Source organism: Lepidochelys kempii, chromosome 1, assembly GCF_965140265.1.
Source record: "Lepidochelys kempii isolate rLepKem1 chromosome 1, rLepKem1.hap2, whole genome shotgun sequence".
Lineage (NCBI taxonomy): Eukaryota > Metazoa > Chordata > Testudines > Cheloniidae > Lepidochelys > Lepidochelys kempii.
In genome coordinates, this window is record NC_133256.1 from 295405160 (window position 1) to 295428738 (window position 23579).

General features: G+C 41.0%; 1 protein-coding gene across 7 annotated transcripts in view; it reads right to left on the reverse strand.

The window, feature by feature from the left end:
* TMEM117 (transmembrane protein 117) overlaps positions 1–23579 on the reverse strand; it is a 359218-nt gene that overhangs the window by 289108 nt on the left and 46531 nt on the right. For all 7 annotated transcript variants that reach the window (XR_012156789.1, XM_073328006.1, XM_073328001.1 and 4 more), the window contains exon 3: positions 19977–20109. Coding sequence is in view for 6 of the 7 variants with exons in the window: in XM_073328006.1 (XP_073184107.1) it covers positions 19977–20109 (133 nt within the window). In the remaining variant the exon portion in view is untranslated. The remainder of the gene's footprint in view (positions 1–19976; positions 20110–23579) is intronic.

The following is a 23579-nucleotide window of genomic DNA, read 5'->3' on the forward strand; positions in this document are numbered from 1 at the left end:
CAGGCATTGGCACCCTGACAGCAGGACTGTCTGGCTATGTAGACTCCCTCCTCAGGCCCTACGCTACCAGCACTCCCAGCTACCTTCGAGACACCACTGACTTCCTGAGGAAACTACAATCCATCGGTGATCTTCCTGATAACACCATCCTGGCCACTATGGATGTAGAAGCCCTCTACACCAACATTCCACACAAAGATGGACTACAAGCCGTCAAGAACACTATCCCCGATAATGTCACGGCTAACCTGGTGGCTGAACTTTGTGACTTTGTCCTTACCCATAACTACTTCACATTTGGGGACAATGTATACCTTCAGATCAGCGGCACTGCTATGGGTACCCGCATGGCCCCACAGTATGCCAACATTTTTATGGCTGATTTAGAACAACGCTTCCTCAGCTCTCGTCCCCTAAAGCCCCTACTCTACTTGCGCTATATTGATGACATCTTCATCATCTGGACCCATGGAAAAGAAGCCCTTGAGGAATTCCACCATGATTTCAACAATTTCCATCCCACCACCAACCTCAGCCTGGTCCAGTCCACACAAGAGATCCACTTCCTGGACACTACAGTGCTAATAAACAATGGTCACATAAACACCACCCTATACCGGAAACCTACTGACCGCTATTCCTACCTGCATGCCTCCAGCTTTCACCCTGACCACACCACACGATCCATCGTCTACAGCCAAGCTCTGCGATACAACCGCATTTGCTCCAACCCCTCAGACAGAGACAAACACCTACAAGATCTCTGTCAAGCTTTCTTACAACTACAATACCCACCTGCAGAAGTAAAGAAACAGATTGATAGAGCCAGAAGAGTTCCCAGAAGTTACCTACTACAGGACAGGTCTAACAAAGAAAATAACAGAACGCCACTAGCCGTCACCTTCAGCCCCCAACTAAAACCCCTCCAACGCATTATTAAGGATCTACAACCTATCCTAAAGGATGACCCAACACTCTCACAAATCTTGGGAGACAGGCCAGTCCTTGCCTACAGACAGCCCCGCAACCTGAAGCAAATACTCACCAACAACCACATACCACACAACAGAACCACTAACCCAGGAACTTATCCTTGCAACAAAGCCCGTTGCCAACTGTGCCCACATATCTATTCAGGGGACACCATCACAGGGCCTAATAACATCAGCCACACTATCAGAGGCTCGTTCACCTGCACATCCACCAATGTGATATATGCCATCATGTGCCAGCAATGCCCCTCTGCCATGTACATTGGTCAAACTGGACAGTCTCTACGTAAAAGAATAAATGGACACAAATCAGATGTCAAGAATTATAACATTCATAAACCAGTCGGAGAACACTTCAATCTCTCTGGTCACGCGATCACAGACATGAAGGTCGCTATCTTAAAACAAAAAAACTTCAAATCCAGACTCCAGCGAGAAACTGCTGAATTGGAATTCATTTGCAAATTGGATACTATTAATTTAGGCTTAAATAGAGACTTGGAGTGGCTAAGTCATTATGCAAGGTAGCCTGTTTCCTCTTGTTTTTTCCTACCCCCCCCCCCCAGATGTTCTGGTTTAACTTGGATTTTAACTTGAAGAGTGGTCAGTTTGGATGAGCTATTACCAGCAGGAGAGTGAGTTTGTGTGTGTATGGGGGTGGGGGGGATGTGAGAACCTGGATTTATGCAGGAAATAGCCCAGCTTGATTGTCATGCACATTGTGTAAAGAGTTGTCACTTTGGATGGGCTATCACCAGCAGGAGAGTGAATTTGTGTGGGGGGGGTGGAGGGTGAGAAAACCTGGATTTGTGCTGGAAATCACTTTAGATAAGCTATTACCAGCAGGACAGTGGGGTGGGAATAGGTATTGTTTCATATTCTCTGTGTATATATAAAGCCTGCTGCAGTTTCCACGATATGCATCTGAGGAAGTGAGCTGTAGCTCACGAAAGCTTATGCTCTAATAAATTGGTTAGTCTCTAAGGTGCCACAAGTCCTCCTTTTCTTTTTGCGAATACAGACTAACACGGCTGTTACTCTGAAACCTAACATAAGAAAGAGGCTCCTAATGAAGCCTATTTAGCTCTGGTCTTTGAACAGTGGGGAGGAACAGCTTAAACCAGTCTATTGAGGACATTCTTGGCTGGGGATACCTGTCCCCACCCCTCTGACATTTGACCCCCTGGTTTAATAAGGTTCTTTCAAATGAGGTAAACCCCTCATTTGGGACAGATTAAGCACAGTCCTACTATTCTGTATTCCTACAATAATTACTACATGGGTAACCATATTTCACTACCCCTGCATTCAGTACTAAGGTGATTTGTACTGACCACACCACACGATCCATTGTCTATAGACAAGCTCTAAGATACAACCGCATTTGCTCCAATCCCTCAGACAGAGACAAACACCTACAAGATCTCTATCAAGCATTCTTAAAACTACAATACCCACCTGCTGAAGTGAATTGAAATGAAACTCTTCTTAATCTGAATGCTAAAAGTGAAGAAGCAGCATTTGAAACTACTGCTCGTGTATTCCGAACAGCCTACTACATTGCCAAAACAAGTCGACCCCTCAGTGATCAGGAGAGCCTCATTGACCTACAGCAAATCAACGGAATTGAAATGGGGCGTTCGTTGCATAGTAGAACAGTTTGTGTAGACATAATCAGTCATATAGCCACTGAAATGAAAAAGAGAATTGTCAACAAAATCATCGACAATAGGCAAAAATTACAGTACTTGTCGATGAATCGACTACTCTCGCTGGAAACTCGACTTTCATCATTTTTTTGAAAGCCAGTATAGATGGAATTATGAGGCCTCTTACATTTCCTCTGGACTTGATAAAGCTGCAAAGTGCAAAAGCAGCAGCCATTAAAGGGGAAATTTTGAAATGCTTGTTGCGTTGTGGGTTCACTAAAGAACTATTATTGGAAGTGATGATAAGCTTTTGTAGTGACGGCGCAAATGTGATGTTAGGAGTCAAAGCTGGTGTTGGAAAACTACTACAAATGGACTTTCCTAATGGGATATTATGGCCTTGCCTCAACCATAGACTGGAACTTGCTGTTGATGAAGCTTTAGAAGTCACCGGAGGTACAAATGACTTTAAGGCCTTCTTGGATGCATTATATTCCTTGTACAGTCAATCACCAAAAAACTCTTGTGAACTGAATGCTCATGCCAATGAATTCCACATTGTACTTAAAAAAAAAATCGGCAAAATATTCAATTTAAGGTGGGTGGCGTCAACATGGAGAGCAGTCAATGCAGTGTGGCAAACATACCCTGCTTTGGCAAAACACTTTGAGACAGCCCCACAAGACCTGTCAAGAGTCGGAAGCGAACGTATTAAATTTCAAGAACTGCACTCAAAGCTGTGTTCTGTAAATTTCATTAGAAACCTTTCGTTAATGCTGGATGTTCTGACAGAACTGAAGAATTTGTCCGAGATGTTTCAAGAAAGAGACATGACCATTCAAAAGCAGACAACCTAATACAAATATACATCAAGAGAATCGAAAGCCTAAAAAGAGACCCAGGAATTCACTCTGAAGGAGCTCAGAAGGCTGAACAATCCATGATGTTCAAAAACAGCAAATTAAATGGCGCTAGAAAAAGCCCCAGAATCAACTCATCTCAATTCATTCAAGAAGTCATTGACAACATGAGGACAAAACTCTTCACAACTGCCTCAAACAAAGCCGATCAAAGCACACGTAAAGAAAGGGCTTCCAATTATAAGGACTTAATTAACAATTTGTCAGTTTTGAATCCTGAAAAATGGCAAGAGAATCCAGAGAATCCCCACTTTGGAGAAAAGGAAATAAGAGCATTGGCTGATCAACTGAGAATCAATCAACAAGAAACACACTTGGAATTTGTTGAATTCACGGCTTCTGGAGGAAAAAACATTCCTGGTAAACTTAAAAAACTCGTCCTTGCAGTGGACACCCTTGCTGCAAGCAACGCTGATTGCAAAAGAGGATTCAGTGCGATGAACAACATCATTACAGTGAAACGGACTATACTTACCACTTGTCATGTGCTGGACTTGCTATTCATTTCATGGGTGGGACCTCCTTATACTAAATGGAATCCCATGCCATATGTGAAATTGTGGCTTGGAAAGGGCAGACGTGCAGCACATTCATCTCGAGGCATGGCACGACAACAGGGAGAGGAGCGAGATCAGCTGTATGGCCCAATGTGGGAGTTTCTATAAGGATGCTTTGCTCCATCTAGTCCCACCCAGGGATGCCCCTTTCTTGCCCCCATTGGCTAGCCAACTCACACCTTCCACATGCCAGGACTGAGCCAGGGACTGGGGCGGCTTTGCTGTGGGCAGTGGTTCCCCTTGGAGCTGCAGCCCCCACCTACCATCCCCTATCGCTTGTGTTGTTGCTGCTGCATGCCCCTCGGACCTCTGTCTCCTCCCTGCTGAGGGGGGGCGGGGCGGGGGAACGGGGAGCCTAGCCCAGGTCGGGCAGCCTGGCTGGAGGAGGAGGGAAGAGAGAAACCAATGTGACGGTGAGTTTTCCCCTTCCACTGGCTTTTATTAGCTCTGGATTTAAGCTGTGCAGTAAAATGCCTATTGTATTCTGCCCCTGCCTTGGTCTCACCTCCCCCCCCCCCAACAACTGTGAATGAAATTAACAAGGATGCCAGAAAGAGCCCCGAATCGCAGTCTGAACCGGGGAGGGAGCAGCAAGTTTAAACTGTTCCTATGCAGTCAGCAGTCATCCTTGGTAGGCTTCTCCCTCAGCCAGTCCCCCTGCTCCCTGCTACAAGCTAGAGAGGAGCCGTTGCAGCCCCTGCTGGGGAGCAGGGGGGAAACGGGGAGCCTAGCCGCAAGCCGCCTGGCTGGAGGAGGAGGGAGGAGAGAAACCAATGTGACAGTGAGTTTTCCCCTTCCACTGGCTTTTATTACCTCTGGATTTAAGCTGTGCAGCCAAATGGCTGTTGTATTCTGCCCCTGCCTTGGTCTCACACAACCGCCCCCTTCCCCCACTCTCAGCAACAACCCTGAGTGAAATTAACAAGGAAGCCAGAAGTAGCCCCTCATTCCCCGGTTCAGACCGCAGAGTGAACAGCTAAATTTAAAAAGAAAAGGAGGACTTGTGGCACCTTAGAGACTAACCAATTTATTTGAGCATAAGCTTTCGTGAGCTACAGCTCACTTCATCGGATGCATTCAGTCTGAAGTGAGCTGTAGCTCACGAAAGCTTATGCTCAAATAAATTGGTTAGTCTCTAAGGTGCCACAAGTACTCCTTTTCTTTTTGCGAATACAGACTAACACGGCTCCTACTCTGAAACCAGCTAAATTTAAACTGTTCTTATGCAGGCAGCAGGCTACCTGGGTAGCCTAGCCGTGTCGGCAGCCTGGCTGGAGGAGGAGGAGGGAGGACAAGGAGAAAAATGTGACAGTGAGTTTTCAGGCTTATTCCAATAGTAAAGTTTTATTACAGACAGTACTGGTAGTAGTACTGTAAGTCATGGAATAGTAGGAATGGAATAGTAGTACTGTAAGTCATGGAATAGTAGGGATCCATGAAGTATGCAGGAGAGGTAGGTTGCTTGTGTTTGGACTGTATGAGTAAGAAATGTAACTTACTTCCACTGCTGGCCCTGCCCCTTCCGCCTGCGGCCCCGCCCCTTCCGGGGGGGAAAGAGTAGGACCCGTACCGGTAAAAGCTGTATTTTACTTTCACCCCTGGGTGCAGAGAAGGGTCGGGCATATGAAAGGGACTTTTGGGTTGCTGGACTTAAGACCCTGAAGGGAAAAGGACACTGCCCAACCTACTTGAGGGTGGGCCTTTTACTCATGATTTATGTTTATGAACCCTGTTTGCGGTGTTTTCCCAAATTAACACCCAGTTACTTCCCTCCTTTAATTAAAAGTTTCTTTTCTACACTCAGACTCTGTACTTGTGAGTGGAGAAGTATTGCCTCTCAGAGGTGGTGTGTAAATTTCCCAGGTCACTGGGTGGGGGCTCAACCTGGTTCTGTGTCGTATCAGTGAAAAGGAACCCCTAGATCTTGAACCCGGCCCTAGTTGCTGCTGGCTCCACCTGGCAGAAGGGTTACATTTGTGAATCACTTCATCTGAGGAAGCACATTTTAAGGCAGGGTAGAATAAGGAGAGTCTGGATTTTAATGGCCATGCAGTTGAAATATTCCAGACTACCGCCTCTTGGATATTGGAATCTTTCTGCAATCAACTCTATGAGGTGAAAACAAGACTTTTCCTGTCTGATCCTGCTTAAACTCAGAATTGAGCATTTATTCTCCATTTTCTGGGAGAAACACAGACAATTATAACTGGAAAAAACCTGATATCCCTAAGAAGGTGGATATTTCTGAGTCACAGGAATTGAACATAAACTGAATTTAGATTTATACTCTCGCTTAATTGATTTTAGTTTAAATTTATTGAGAAGGGATATTTTTCTGTGATAATTCCTTTATCCTAATTTATGCTTATTTTTTTGTATGTGTATGTACATCCCATTCCTATAACTGCAGGACACTGAATACTTTCAGAGGGTATCACTTGGATTATCTTTGGACAAAGGATTTTTCATTATCACAGATTAGGCTTTTTCAAATCCTAAAGCCTCTTGTGTTTGGCTCACCATATTGACACTGGTGCAAGCTGTGGGACAACAGAACCCAGGGAGAAGAAAAGGATGAGTTCAGCCCCAGCAACACATTGGCTTCTGTGCCACAAATTCGTTTAACCTTCATGAGAAGTTTTTTCAGTTACATCCCTGTGTGGCACAGAAACCAGGATGTTGCTTGGTGTTTCAGACTCTTTTCAGTTATAAACGTCTGTGTTTCTACCAGGAAATGGTCACTAAAGGTTCAAGTCAAGGTTCAAGGGCCAAACAGGAAAAATCTTGTTTTCACCTCCCACAGTTGATTGCAGAAAGCTTCCATTGTCTAAGAGGTGATAGAATGGAATATTCCAATTCCATGGCTATTAAAATCCAGAAGCCTGTGCAATCTCCTCAAATCTTGCCCTATCCATTGCACAGTAGCCCTCCCTTGGCAGCTACAGAGGCTTACATACTGCAGAAATTGCTTCTCTCTGCTCTACAAGCATTTTTATTGCTAAAAAGTTCTTTTGATTTTATTATTAATTAATAGCACTAATCCCAGGTGACAAATTTTACGGTTAACCACTATCAATTATGTTCTCAGTTTTCATTAAGTACAATGGAGGTATTTCAATGGCTCATGTGAAATAAGGAGAACCTTTTGTGTATCTTTGCTCTTCACTTCAGAACATGTTCCCAATTAAAAATAATTTTTATCACAATTTTTTTCACAAGGTTGCTTTCATTTAAATACGCTCTAAGCTTTTAATTGTCAATGTTTCATTTTAACTTTTACTAGAAGCTATGCTCTCCATCCCAGTCCTGTTGCTTCTCTTGCAGTAAAAAGGGCTTTAAAAATAACTTTCCAACCCACATTTTGCTAGGTGAGCATAGATGACAGCTCAAAAATCTCTAATCAAGCCACAAAGCACTCAAGAATTTCAAGTAACTGTTAGAAATCTTTGCATGCAGAGATTTGTAGGAGTATGTGGGAATTTTCCCCTCAGTTATTTACCACCGCATGAATTCCTAGATTAATAATATGCAATGAGTTTTACTTATTTTAAACAAATCTGGAAAAAAAATCTCCAAAGAAGAGACTTCTAATAATGCCTTCATTCAATGATGTGTTTCAGATTAATGAAGATCCTTTTCAATCCTTTAGAAACAACCATGTATTAATATTACTCAGTGTCTTCATGCACCTCCCCACATCCACAGGCCACTTCTTGTTTCTCTTCCCTCCTCCTCCTCCTGTTCCTCCCTTTTATGGAATAGTTCTATTTAGCAGAAGGGGGAAACAATCCTCAACACATGTACATGGATTTAGTCTGAATCACACTGAAAACTCCATGTTAATTTTAAAATGTTAACACTAGATGTAACAAAACAATAGTATATAAATGTAGAGAGCTCAGTGAATATTCACTACAAATAGGTTATTTGATTAATTTTTCTGCCACCTACAAGAAAATTAGTTACCACAGATATACACATTATTCAATATTAGTCTATGAATTCTTGAGTAATTTTATTATTCTGTGGATTGACCATGAACAATTCATAGTGAATATTCACTATTCAATATTTAAAATTCCATCTGTGATGGTTGGTTATAACTGGTGTTTTAACTATCCAGATATCTGAGCACATTCATCAAAGAGGTTTTTAAATTTAGGACCCAGAAATAAGAAAATCCAATTAGAGAGGAAGCTACTCCTTTGCAACAGACAATAGCTGATTAAGAACATAAGAGAAAAACCTGGGTACTAATGATCACAAGATCATTGAATTCACCCTAGTTCAGAATAAATATAGAACCAAGATTTCAGGAAAGTCAGTTTATTTAATTGTGAATTCTTTGGGACAGAGACCATGTCTACCTCTGTATTGGCCCAAGTGCCAAGTAAAATGAGGTATCAATCAATTAATTTGCAGGTTTTGGATGCTACTTCAGGACAACAAATAAAAATAATAATTGAATAAGTCCAGAGACTAAGGAGCAATGGGAAGAAACATTACAATTTATGAGCGTGGAAGAAGGATGAAGAAATCCTAAAAGATACAACAGACTGCAGTCCCTCTGAAAAGAGGAACTTGCTCAGGCAAAGTTCCCACAGCAGTCAGGGCATTTGATTAGGGAATAGACGATTTGACTCAAAGGCTCTTAGGAAGAATAAAGGACCATCATGGCTTCACAGGGAACTGGAAAAAGAACTGAGGTTAAAATAATAATAAAACAGTAATGAAAAGAATTGAAAAGCAGCCTTAAGTTTCTTCAGTGAGTATCACCTGCAGGCTGTAATTTGCTGTTCCAAAGGCTGAGATTTTGTTTGTTTGTAGTGGAGGTAGTGTTTTTCACTCCCCATTTTAGGAATCGCTGAAGGAAGATTAAGGGCCTATCCAAAGTCCAGGGCAAAACTCCCATTGACTTCACAGATGAAGGACTGACCCCAATAGGCATCATATAAAATGACAGGTTTCAGAGTAACAGCCGTGTTAGTCTGTATTTGCAAAAAGAAAAGGAGTACTTGTGGCACCTTAGAGACTAACCAATTTATTTGAGCATAAGCTTTCGTGAGCTACAGCTCACTTCATCGGATGCTCAAATAAATTGGTTAATCTCTAAGGTGCCACAAGTACTCCTTTTCTTTATATAAAATGATGTATATAAGAAGAGTGGAATGTACTATTATGTGGCCATCTTCATTTGTGCCCTCTAATACCCTGTAAAGTGAACTCTGAGTTGAACTCTGCATTACCCTGTCTACTGAGTAGGGCTGGTTCAAGAGTTTCTGTCTACAACGTTTTTTGATGGAAAATTGGGTTTTAGACTAAATTAAATTTTTATTGAAAAGCAACTGCTTTTTGGGAAAATGTTTAAATTTTAACTGAATAGTTTTCAGCCAAAACCTAAAATCTTTCCGTTTTTGGCTGAAAAGCTTCAGGTTTTTTTTATAAAAATAGAATTTTTTTGTATTCATTTTTCAGTATTCAACTCCTTCAATTTTTAACATTAGCAAGAACTGGGAGAGGATTTTTGACAATTTAATTATTCAGTTAATACTAACTACCATATTCTCAAAACCCATGTACAAACTCTGATGTGCAAGCACAACCCGTGATTTGCATATCTATACAGGTAGGCGTACCTATAAATGATTGGCTGTGCACCTAGCAATCAGGCATTCAGTGTTTAAAATCTAGACCTTGGAAAATAGGGTTAGTGCTGCAGGATTATCACTACAACCTTGAATAGTCAATATTCCTCTTATCTATGTTTCCACATTTTTTCCCTTCTAACAGGCCTAAAAGTTGCACAGTTGTATTTGATTTTTTTTTCTCAGCTGGAAAGGCTATTGAAATTTTTTTAATTAGATTTCTGTGGTTTCATTTTGACTGATGGATAAAGCAACAAGAGAGGTTGACACCATATATTAGCTTCTGCTAAACTCTGATATTACTAGTATAAATTTCTATGGCCCAATTTTGCATCTTGACAACAAAATAGCATGTCTTGCAAGTGTGATAACATTCTTGGGGGTAGTAACATATCAAAAAGTATTCCTCCAAGCTCATACAATATTAAAACATTCTCTCAACAACTAAACACTGTGAATCCTGAATCTTACGAAGAAAAGATACAAAAATTGTTTTTAGATAATTAGGTTACCCTCTCTAACTAGTGTCTCATCCGTAAATATTAAGGCCCCAATCCTGCACAGACTTACTTATGTTCTTACCTTAATGCACGTAAGTAATTACACAGAAGTCAATGGGTCTATTCAAATGTGAAGTAAAGTACATGTGCAAATCTCTGCAGGATTGATGACTAATTTTGCAGATACATTCCTCTTTTAAAATAATATTTTTTGACATCCTAAATTATTTCATCTTGAAAAGCTATTTTCATGAAGTTTTTTGTGTCATATTAATTCTCCATCTATTAAAATTGCATTTGTATTTATCTGAATGCCTGCATGACAGAGCAAAAGCAAGTTCAATTGGTTATCACCGAACAGTGGAAAGAAAGTGAAAATAATGTCCAGATCCTCAGCTGGTAAAAACTGGGATAGCTCGACTGGTTGTAATATTGCTACGCTGATTACAACAGCAAAAGCTCTGGCCGAGTGCAAATTTAATACCAAGCCATTTGAACAAGGACAAAGTACAAAGCTACTGCAGTCCAAGATTATAGTTGCAGCATAACAGCGTGAGTAAATTAATAACATTATCAGAGTCTATTACAGCAATGTTCTGAACTGTGAAAGATGAAACGAAGCAGTGTCATAGTCACTACACTGGTCTTAGCAAAGCGTCAGTGGTGTCAGTGAATGCCCCTGGTGTGAGCAAAGGAAAAGATAGTCTTTTAGCCAGGTATACTAACGATGTGAACAAAAATTTTCAAAAATGACAAATTTACAATGTCAGCAAAAAGAAAAAGGAAAAATTTCCCTTGTGATAGCTAAATTTTTATATTTACTACAAATTAATAGATACATTAGTTGAAATTCTGAACATTTTAAATTGATTGATTTTGTTAAACAAATACACTGTTTCAAAAGAAGAACAAGATAATATGTCAAACACTTAACAGGGTTGTATGTGAACTTATGGCTGAAGTGTAAATATATATACAGCTTTATGATCAATTTATTTGGCCTTGTGTTGTTCCTCACATTTAAAAGGACATTAATTTTAAAGGGGGAGTGGGGGAATCATAGGGCTGTAGAGATTGACTACATCACAAGCACATTCCAGTTGTCACCATGGCAACTCCACAGGACCCATATGTCATAGTTGCAAGGTCAGCTGCACCTCTGTCCCCTTTGTGGTCTCTCTGAGTGTATCACCTCAGATATCAGACATGCCTTTACTTCTCCTAGGGAGGAATCATGTGGTTCTCCCACTCTTAGCCTGGGCCCTAGTCTACAGCACCCTCTATCAACCGTGTTTACCCAGCAGGTCCAGCTAGGTTCTGAAAACTGCAGTTCTTCCCTTTAGCAGTGTGATCAGTGCTCAGTACAGTGATCAGATAGCATTGTTAAACCTAAGTACTGTTTATTTTAAACAGTAGAAACAAAGCATTGCAGGATTTAAAAACAGCAAAAGGTCTAAACGTAACCATTCTTGGTTAGTAACCTAGGCAGGCCTAATTTCATACACCCCAGCAGGTGGCTGAGTCTCAGCCTAATTCTTCTGAAAAATTTCCCTGTCTCTAAAAAGAGAGTCTGGTTTTTTTTTTAATTGCTATAGTATTTTGATCTTGTATGTTCCCAGGCCTTTTCTTGCCCTGGCATTGTCTTAACACCCATATGTGTTTGCGGAAAAGTGGCTTATCTTCAGTCATTTTACCATCCTGTTTGTTTTTCCTTACAGACTCTACAACACTAATCCAATATGTTCGCACAGTAAACACCCCAATAACCAGGTCAACCTACAGTAGTCGTAAATTGTAACAGCACAGTTCCAATTCTGTCACAGCCTTTTCAGCAACTGACCAAGAGATAAAAGAACGAAGAGTACTTGTGGCACCTCCTCGTTCTTTTTGCCGATACAGACTAACATGGCTACCGCTCTGAAACCTGTGACCAAAAGATGTTATTGACATAGCTCTGTGCCCCAAGAGGAGCAGATTATAGCACTTCTCAAACTTCTTTGCACCTCGACCCCCTTCTGATAATAAAAATGACTACACAACCCCAGGAAAGGGGACTGAAGCCTGAGCCCTGCTGCCCTGGGGGTGGGGGTGAAGCCAGAGCTTGAGGGCTTCAGCCCTGGGTGTGGGAGCTGTAACCTGAGCCCTGCTGCCCATGGCTGAAGCCGAAGCCTGAGTCCTGATGCTCAGACCTGAAGCCCTCTGGTTTTGGCTTCAGCCTTGGGCAGTGGGGGCTCAGACTTTGGCTTCAGCCCTGAGCCTCAGCAAATCTAACACCAGCCCTGGCAACCCCATTAAAATGGGATCACAACCCACTTTCAGGTCCCACCCCACAGTTTGAGAACCACCTTTGCCTCAGAAACTTGCTGAAAAAAACAAAACTGGTGATATGTCTATCATATACTTCATATAAAACCCAAGTGAAGAGACACCACCTTGGATCAGGTCTGGTGTAAACAACTGAGTAACAGCTAGTACCCGTTTCCAGAGGCACAAGGGTCTACATTTGTCTGCACTGGAAAAGATCTAAAGGTTCAGTAATTATTTAGCTAGGATTAGGATAAAGTTAATGTATTTCAAGGGGTATTTACTTTTGTGTTTCTTAAATATGTAACTTGTTTCCTGTTTTTTGTTTTGGTGATAAATAAGAATGTCAGTGTTTGTTGTATTCGTCAACTGGAGATTTGTTTCAATTAGGCTCGAAGGCCAGATCTACAAAAGGGACTTAGATGTTGTGACACTATGCTTCACAATGCCTAAAGTTAAGGTGACTAGAAAAATCACAGAAACACACTGAGATCCGCACAGCCTGAGTTAGGAGCTGAGGCTTCTATACAATGTATGCGGGGAAGAGAGGTGCCTTGGAAAGAGGTCCACAAACCAACATACTAGGTGGGGAATCGCCTACGGTAGCTAATGGGAGATCCAACAAAAGGGATGCATCCTAAGCCCTGCTCATCTGAGTTCAGTCCCTAAGCCCTTGCTAAAGAAAGTGCCTAGCTCTATTGTGATTCATGAACCAGGAAGACAGGCACTTAGCCACCTAAGTCACCTGCAGGGCCTGATCAAAGGTTGTTGAACACCACATAAAACAGCTAGGGGAAGGGAAACAGGAGTAGGAAGAGTACTATAATCTATAGTCTAGTGGTTAGAATTTTCACCTGGGATATAGGAAACCCCTGGTTCAAGTCTCCCTCTCTGCCTAATGAGAGAGGAGTTGAACAGGGTTCTACAACTTCTCAGGTGAATGCCCTAGCCTATAGTGTCATTCTTAGTCATTGGCCAATTTAATATTTAATTAAAGAGGAAAAACTTAGATAACCTAGTGGTTAGAGTAGTCTCCTGCAAGATAGGAGACTGTTCAATTCTCTCCTTATCAGGCAGATGGAGGACTTGAACCAGGATCTTCTGTACTCCTAGGGGAGTGCCCTTAGCCACTGGGCTAAAGGTGTGCACACACACAAACCCCTAGGCAGAGGAACACCTATCTTCCTCATGGATTGTTCTGGGGTTTAGGCAGGAGACAGCCACCTGCATGTCTGAAGTAAGGCAACAGCACACATGCTTAGAGGCACAAACAAAGGCACCTAGGGAACTTTTACTGCAAAAACTTAGGTGCCGATCAACTTTAGGCACCTACAGAGTTAGACAGCAGCTGAGCAGGAGTTTGGTGGAATGCAGTGGTGCCTACAAACAGGACTTAAGGGCTTCAGGGCCTTTGTGGATTCAGCACAGTCCTTCGGTGAAATCTTGGCTCTGTTAAAGTCAATGGGAGTTTTGCCATTGACTTCACTGGAGCCAGAGTTTCACCTCTTGACTTCAATAGGATCTAAGCACATGCTTGAAACACTCTACATTAAAAGCAAAGACACAGAAGTACCAAGAAATGTTAATCTCAAACTCTATAAAAACAACTGAATCACAGTGAAAGAATACATATAGAAAGTGCATCAAAAACTGTTATGACAGACCCAGCACTCGCATGAGACAATAGTGACAACTGTATTATTAACCGCAGAAGGTCATAATCAACAACCAGAAAGAAAGTGTGTTGTGGCTACAGCTTTAAATTACTTTGTACTATTGAATAATGGTATATCTGAACACATCCATAGATAGATCTTTCTTTAAACAGGAGGCCAATATTCCATTTTAAAGTGTCCCATTTGAAACAAACTTCAATTAATCTTGTTATGAATTTATACTATCTTTCCATACAATAGTATAATTGGGTGGTCTATAGTCAAATGAGAACAAGTAATATGAAATAGACAGTTCAAAAATAAAAATGTCTATGTTTAAATGAAACTATACAGATTGAAAAGGAAATAAAAATTCAGTTTGAGATTTTGACACCAAATAATCCAGAATAAAAATTAGTTTTCAATAGAAAAAATCCTGCTGCTCTTAACTCATAACCATCATATTTATTTTTAAAACATGACTTTTGCTGCCATCATGTGGCTCTTCCCAGAACACATTTACAAATGTCAAATGCTATGTGATTACAACACTGTGGTTTTATACCATTTTCTCTCATCCTCATAATTTGTTCTTTTCCACTTGGCTAACAAGGAGTTTTCCCCCCTCTTCCATATGTTTCAAATGAAGCTTTAAATTAACACAGCTGTCTTCTCATGTATCAGTTTCTTTCTTGCATCAGAATCAGTGATGAGGTTTGTAAGAATGTGAATGGTCTCAGTTAACCAATACTGCACAAGGGCAAAAGACCAACTATTGCTTTAAAAATAATTCTCAGTAACACTGAAATAGAAGGGACAATATTGCTTTTCATCTGTACCTTTGTCCTGTCATAGATATGCTGTCCACCCACCCTGGCAGCTGCTGGAAGTCCTGTCTGCATTATGACATTGCAGAGCCAATAATCTTCTAGAGATGCCTGAGAGATATCAGGAGCTAGGCAGGACTTTCCACAACAGGCCAGCACTAGTGGACTTGAGTACAAGATAACAGAATTTAGACCATGGAAGGCCATAGTAGATTAAAACAACATGAAGGTGGCTAAACAATTGGGCCTAAAACAGGGCATTGGCTTGGTAGTCAAGAGACCTGGGTTCTACCTACCATGTGACCTTGAGCAAGTCACTCATCTCATCTCTGTGACTCAGCAGCCCCCCCTGTGAAATGAGGATACTGCTATACACTGTCCTTTGGAAAGTGCTCTGAGACCTAAGGATGAAATGCTATATGAAAACTAAGAATGACTGCCCAAAACCACCCTTTTCACTATTGCCTCAGTCCTGGCAATACGGCAGAAGGAGCAAGGCAGCCTCTCAAGCAGGCAGATCCCAGACATAGCTCTCTGGCCGAGATTTTCAAAGGGGCCATAACCACACAAATCCCATTGAATTCTATGGAAGTTGGGGGAAATAACTGCCTTCAGATCCTTTGAAAATCTCAGCCTTTATCACCACTCAGGCTAGCATTCTTCAGTTTCTCTTTAATCAGTTTTAGACTCTAGTGCTCTTAGAAAAAAAAAGAGAGAAAACTTTCTGAAATAAAACCTCTGTCATCTGTGCATAAACCACTCTCAGTTGCCTTAACTTACACACCATCTTAGTGTTACAAAGGTCACTGTCACTACCTACCCCCCGGTCTCTCTGTCTGGATGGACACCAGTTTGTGAGTGAACCCACCTGCTGGGAATCACATCTCATCCGCCCCCTGGGTCTGGAGAGTGACAAGGGCTGGGTGGGAAATTTTCACAATTTCAAACATTTTTCCTGTTCCACATTGGGATGAAACTGCAACCTTTAGAAATGCTTCATGAAAAGCAGAGAGACCCACCCCAGTAGTTAGGGAATTCTCTTGGGATGTGGGAGTCATAGGGACTTGAACTTGGGTATCCATATCTTATGTGAGTGCCTTAACCACTAGGCTAGTCAATGTCTCAGATCCAAAGTATATTTATACAATGAGGAACAGCTCCAACAGAAAAGAGATAAAGAGCACTGACCTAGAATGTGGCAGACCCAGGTTCATGTTCCTGTCCTTACTTTGAATCAGGCAGAGCAGGACCTTGAAGAGGGGTCTCCCACATTCCAGGTGAGTGCCCTAGCCACCTGGCTATTCCAGGGGCTCTCTTTCTAGTTCACCCCTAGTTCTGAGATGACTTCCATCAAAAATTAATAATTTCCACACAGGTTTTGTTTCAATGAATTGGCATTTAAAAAAAAATTGTTCTGTAGCAGATTCTCGACCTGTTCTAGTGGTGACTGGTCACAGTTTGTAGCTGTGGGTCTCTCAGGCATATTCCCAGATACACACCTTGTATCTAGCACCCTTCTTGGACAGTAAGATCCTTCAGTCCAGCTGCCTTAGATCCTCAAAGGAGCATTCCAGCCCTTCAGGGACAAGATGGCAGGCAGGCAAGGAACTCAGGTTTAGAAAAGGAATTTCTTAACCACAGGCATTTTACTCTTCAACAGCATTAGAGAGTTACAGATTTTTGGAAAATAACAAACAATCCTGAAATCAGCCCCCTCTGTGTCCTGTGTCTGGTGAGCCTCCATAGGATAAGCAGCTTTTCTGATTTTCTACCTCCTTAGCCCAGTCTTCCTGCATGGTGGCTATGATCTGCTACACACACTCCTGTCAGAGAGAGAATTCCCCTCTTAAATGTAGTCTCTGACCTCATTGGACCATATACCCAGGTTGAGAGAGTTCATTGTTCTTGTGGTTGGGCTGGTAATTGAGAGAGAATCAGACCTGATAGCATTATATTGCTCTTTGCCAACTTCTCAGACAGTCATCCAACTAGGTGTCAAGCCCCTACTGCCAAAAAATGGATGCCCTAACCTACAATGGAGGTTTCAATACAAAGGGGAGCCCCTAATAAGAAATGACATTAATGGGCAAGATGGTGTTCTCAATAGAGTAGAGTTCTATCCTCACTCTGTCAGTCACGAAAGGCTAATCAAAGATTTTGATCCAGCTGTTCATACTCTCAAAGCAACCTTTGGCTGCACAGTGTGTATTCAGCCACCAACAAACTGGCCACCTATTTGCAGCTCCCAGTAAAGCACAATTCCTAAACTTTTATTTTTTAAAGGGACACTAATGAAACATTCTTGGGTCTGACAAACATAGACACTCATTGGAATAGCACTTTAAAAAAGTGTCTCATCAATAAACACAAACCTATCCCATACTCCGAGATGAGTCTTGAAACGATGTTAAAGCTCTATCTCCTGTCTTGGGACTCACTCACTCCAAACCTACCCACTCCAACCCCCAACAGGACATTGTTTTTGTTGTGATCACCAGCGCAAACATGCATCTGGCAACATTCCTCACTCTCCCAATATCACCATTCTGTGAGCCACTAGGGACTTTTCATTGACAAGATCAAGTATTCAGAGATGAAGGAACTTGTCAGCTTCATTCCCCTGCCATCACACAAAGCTAGCTGGTAGAGGGACAAAGTGATGTGCACACTGCACAAGAAGAGTTGATCTTTTCCCACTCAGCCTTAGGGGTTGGGATTTTAAGGCTTTCTCAGCCAGCTTTTGCCAGTCAGGGTGGAGAACCTTCCAAGAAGTTGATACTCAAGGTGACCACCCTGCTTGCCCACCCCTAAAACAAGCCCTGCTCTCAGCCCTTGTTTTGGAAGGATGATTTTATTATTGTAAATGTTTTTATTTTAAAGTATTTAATGTTCAGGAGTCCACATCGCAGTAAGTAGGCACGTCAGCAATCTGTGCAGAGACTACAGACTGTCTGACCATGGATACTGACCTACCCCTTTACCTTCAATGCCAGTTCCTCCAGTGTAGGATTGGGCTCCACTAGTAAGGCAATGTGGCAAAGTGCGCTGTCCACGCTGTAACCCCTTTGTATAGAGTCAAACAAGCAGCTTTCACAAACGTGTTCACAAAAATGAGAGGAAATCCACTCTGCTCAAATACATTGGTTAGTCTCTAAGGTGCCACAAGTACTCCTTTTCTTTTTGCGAATACAGACTAACACGGATGTTACTCTGAAACTCTCGAAAATGTCATTGTAAGAGAGAGAGTTAAACAGTGGGCTCTGGCATTCTCTCTTTTATTGATGAGTCTCCCAAACCCAAATGGTGGGGTTTTTTTCAGAGAATCAATGCATACTGCATACCTGTACTCTGAGAGAGCCAATTCAAGCTCTGTTTTGTCTGAATACACTATCTACAGCGGAAAAGTTTGTTTCTGAATGGAAGAATTTTGCAGGAAAAGTATAGAGACACGTATATGATGTGGGAGGAAGTGATATTATTCTACATCAAAGTGACATAGCTGAAGAGTGAGATTTTTTTTTACTGTTTGTTTACATTCTTGCCTACTGTCCCAACGCTAGAAATGCACCAAGCGCATTCCAATAAACCTTCAGAGTCCAAATGATTCACTAGGCATAGCACAGTCGATTTCTCATAACAATTTTCTTCAAATATCAGACTGGCATAAATACCAAGGATGGAGAGACTTTATTTCATGTTATATAAGAAGATAGATTGACTAATACATGCTATTTTATAAATAGATCATGTCTGTCTGTGTGTACATGGGCTTTCACTATCAGGGGGTCATTTCAGCACAGCTGGCAGTATGCAAACAAACCAAGGGAGAGAGTAACAAAGGCGAGGCACAGACGTGCTGGCAAGAGTGAATTAACTTCATTTCTGAATATGAGTCAAGGTTACAAAAACTTAAAGCTGTCACCTGGCAGGGCCCAGTATCCACTGACTCCAAGAGCTAGATATATCTTCTATTTTTTGGAAAATCAAATGCAAATAAAGCATAATAGTAACAAAATGACAGTCAATAACCGACACAAATGCAGGATGGACATGTAAGACCTAAACCTCCATGAGTTGGGAAGATTATCCTACCTTACTTATATTAGGCATCTGTCAGTAACTACCACCTCAGAGCCTTGATGGTTTTCTGACCACATGGACACTTGCTCTCCTAGGATAGCAATTGCATTTGATGCCCTTATTCATATCTATTGGACCAATACAACTTCATAATTTGTTTGGTGGTATTATGGTGACCACATTATTAGCACAGTTGTTTTATCAACTAGTTAAGTTCAGCTTTTATTTTATCTTATGTTGGTAATGGGACTTCACATGCTGCATATATTTTTGGCAGCACACTGGGACCTATAATACATCACATTTATATTTCCTTAATGTATTTCAGTCCATTAAACAACACATCATCACATTCTTTAAGAGTTTTTTTTTTGGCTTGCTAAGTAGACAAGATATTCACCCATTTGATCATCTGAATTTCCTGGGTTGTAATGCTTCGTATTGGGATGATTACAATGTCTCTGTAATGTTTTTACCCTTAAATTACTGATACATACTCAACCTTAACTTCAGTTTAATGTAGTTTTTTCTGTGAACAAACTATAAGCAGTAGATACAAGAATCATTAGTAAGTTGGCTTAATAATTAATAGCTTAGGTCACATTTTTATAATTGTGAACTAATTAGCTTCATCCTCCTCATCACTGATCATCAAACCTCTTAGTCAGTCAAACTGCTAAATTATCATCATGTCTAAATACAGAAAAACAGAGGTGTTAAAAAGGTAGATTTCAAATGCTAATGTGTTTTCATTATAGTAAACTGTTAATTATACAGGAGCACACTATAAAATAAATTCCAGAGAGAATATATACACCAATAGAAGACAAAGAAACCCAAGGCCTACCTCATATTCCCTGCCATAAGGAGGCACAGATTGTAAATGTGAGAGAAAATGAAGAGGAAGAGAATGGTGCTGAAGAACATTGTCATCCAAGATCCATGATCCTCTCGAAACATTTTTAGCCGGAATAACTGACCTGTGGTGTGAATATTATAAGAAATCAGTTTTATTTTATCCAGAATACAAATGTATCTCTACTTTATAGCAAAAGCAAAACAGTTTGCTAAACTGTACTTACTTATGAAATGCAATAACTCGATTTTCTGTGTATAAAAAAAAAAAAAATTCAGGATTTTACAGTTTCTATACCATTTTCAGCCTTTTCTTGCACTCAGCATAGCTGGAGAATATTCCTGCTATATTATAAGGTATTTGGGTATGCGCTCCATAAACTGCTGTCCACCCAACTTAGGCCCTGCTCTTACAATCAGATACACTAGTGTGGACCCCTGTACCTATGCAGAATCCCATGGGCTGAGCAAGAGTCTGTACTAGTGGTTCAAACTGTAGGATCTCAGCCCTAGTCTGTTCAAGGAGAATAACACATTAATTCAATTAAGACAAATTACTATACAAGGGAAAACTATCTCTGGAATTAATCTAAAAGCCAACTTAATACTCAAGGCAAGAGTCACTTTTTTTTTTTAAACTGTGCTATATGTTAACTATTTTATAGGATATACTTTTGCAAAGGATGTGCCTTAGGGTTCTGTGTTCACACTTCTCAAATTCCCCACCAAAGGGCTTGCAGATGATGTCCACACCCTGTGGCATTGATAGAATTCCTTAATCTTATTATTTGATCTGATAGGGGTGCTAAAATTCATAAAGCTGCCAGACAAAATGGTTTAGATCTAAAAAGTTTTCACTACAAGCAGGATAACTTTTGCCCCCAAAAGAAACAATAACGAACCATTATGCAAGCAGAGAGAAGAAATGGCAACCTGTGCAAAAAACACAGGAAACTGTTAGGCTCAGGAAAAGCCAAAAAGCAAAACAGCAAGACATTTAAAAAAAAATGGTGTAAATACCATACTGAAGCAAAAGAAGGTTGGTTTGCTCTATAACAGGAAGTATAACCAAGCTTAATATCTCTTCAGGGTATCTGGTTCATAAATACAATGAAAACACAACGGGGTTTATTTTACTTCTTTTTGCAAGAAGTAAAATAAACAATAATCAAACACACACTACCCTGTTAATATTAAATCCATGTCTTTCTCAGCACCTATCACCTTTTTCTCTACTAAAATATTTTTAAATTGTCTAAGCATCTTTTACTTTAACTGTTCTCCCAAAATGTCTTACAAATAATATGTACACTGAAAAGCAGTGATCGGAAGTGGAAACAGACTGTCCTACTGAGTCAGGAGTAGCAGGACTCCAGTTCAAGGAGTAGGAAGGTGATTGTTTAGAAGGGGAATTATACAACTGAAGGGGTATTTCCTAAATTAGGGCTTCATCCTGCAAAGTCCTGAGAACTCTGGTCCTGATCCAGCAAAGCACTTAAACACTTGCTTAACTTTAAGCAGATGAGCAATCCTATTGGCTCCAATCTATGCACATGCTTAAGTGCTATACTGAATCAGGACCACAATGCTCAGCACCTTAGACTGAGCCCTTAGACTGGGAAATCCAAAATCAGAATCTGGCCTAGCCTAGAACTGGCCAAAAACAACAAACAAAACTATTCACATAATTTTCCCCCTCCCACACACACACTTCTTTTTGAAATTTCATTTAGATGGTGATTTTCTGACCAGTTGCAGCGAGGACACACCTATTCTTCAAAATGTACTATGGCATCCTTAATTACCACATGTGTTTAACAAACAGTACTGCCTGGGTCAGAGGGTTTGGTTTACTACAGTTGTTCTGTAACCTCCTCTCAGAAAGATCCAAGACAATTGTGCTGGGCAATTTCCCCTTTCTTGTAGAGTTCTGCAGGTTGCCATGTGTCCTGTTCCATATCCACGGAATGCCAATATGGGAGATTTTGAGATGGTTTGAGCTACTCAAAACCACTACTGTGGCAAGACACTGGAGAGCTCACATTCCAGTACTGACTAGGCTCAACTCTGCTTAACGGCTGAGGTGGAACAACCGCACAGAAAGGTCTGGTAATTAAGGCTGTGCACTCGGTCTCAGGGCAGCTGGGTTCAGTTTCTGATTCTTCTGTTGACTTCCTGGTTGACCTTGGTCAAACTGTTTACTTTCTCTGTGCCTCAGTTCCGCACCTGTAAAATGGGAATAACAATACTTCCTCTACACCTGGGAGCGAGCCTCCCAGCTCGGATCCACAGACTTGTTTTATCAAGGCTCACACTAGCCCTCTGAAGATAGCATCATAGATATTGCAGCTTGGGCTCTGAAGCCTGTTGGCATGGATGAACTTGGGAGTCTGAGTTCCAGCCCCAGCTGCAATGTCAGAGTTATGTCCACACAGCTAGCATTAGAGCCCTACTAACACAAGTCTGTGGACCCAGGCTGAGAAGCTAGCTCCCAGATGCAGAGTAGACATGCCCAAAATGCTAATGTAGTAGAAATAGTAAATAATCACATTGCAAAGCAGAGCCTGCAGTGCCACTAACAAGATAATCATTTTTTATTTCCTAGCCAGAAATTGTCACTGCATCTCAGAGGACTAAATGTTATCTGGAGTGTCTGAGCTGTGATTATTTTCATGTTAATGTTCTTACCATTTCATAAATATAATATTACAACTGTATTTGGAGTAGGATTGGCTTTAATGTCATAGGCACAACAGTCTTTCTGCAATATAATGACATCCCCCAGTTCTACAGTTTACACTTAGCTGTAATGACTCCTACCTTCTGTTTGGCTCTTCATTTGCAGCTATTAAAGATCGAAGGAAGAGTGGGTGGGTGAAAGCAGGAAGGTTTAGAATTATTTTGCATTCGGGGCCTGAAGCCCAGCAAAAACAGAAAGGAAATATCACAGATTTGATTTTTAAAAGGGCTTAGATCAGCATATTACATTTAACACCCCACTAATAACCTGACACAGAAGGAATTTTTACTGATGAGGCAACATATGAGAAACATAAAAGACTTGCTGCTAAATACCAGGCAAGGAGATTGCCTGATTAAATATGACAGGTGGTAATATACAGCACATTGCTGTAGGCAGCAATGCTAAAGGGTCATCAGCTAAAATCTTAAACATTTTTTCATCATTTATTCACTGAAAATGCTCAGTATTTTACCCACAAATTTCCAATATTGTATCTTCAAACATGACAGGCTAAATATGAAACTCAGTGCAACAGATTACTTGCATTTTTGAGGTGGAGCTGGGAAGGTTTACTGACCATTATGATTCATTTCAACCATTGGAGAAAGCCCATTGACTCACTCATCCCATTCTCTCTGATCTATCTAATGGGAGCCTTTTCTCTTATCAAATATTTGAAGTAGAAAAGAGTGCATTTTTGGTAAATTTTTGTTATACCAAAGGCCATATTCTGCCCTGACACACATCCTGTGCAATCCAATATTGATTTCGCTGGGGTAGCAAAGGGCATAAGACTGGGCAGAATTTGGCACTAAGCATGTTATTCATCCACCTAACAGGTGATTTGCTACT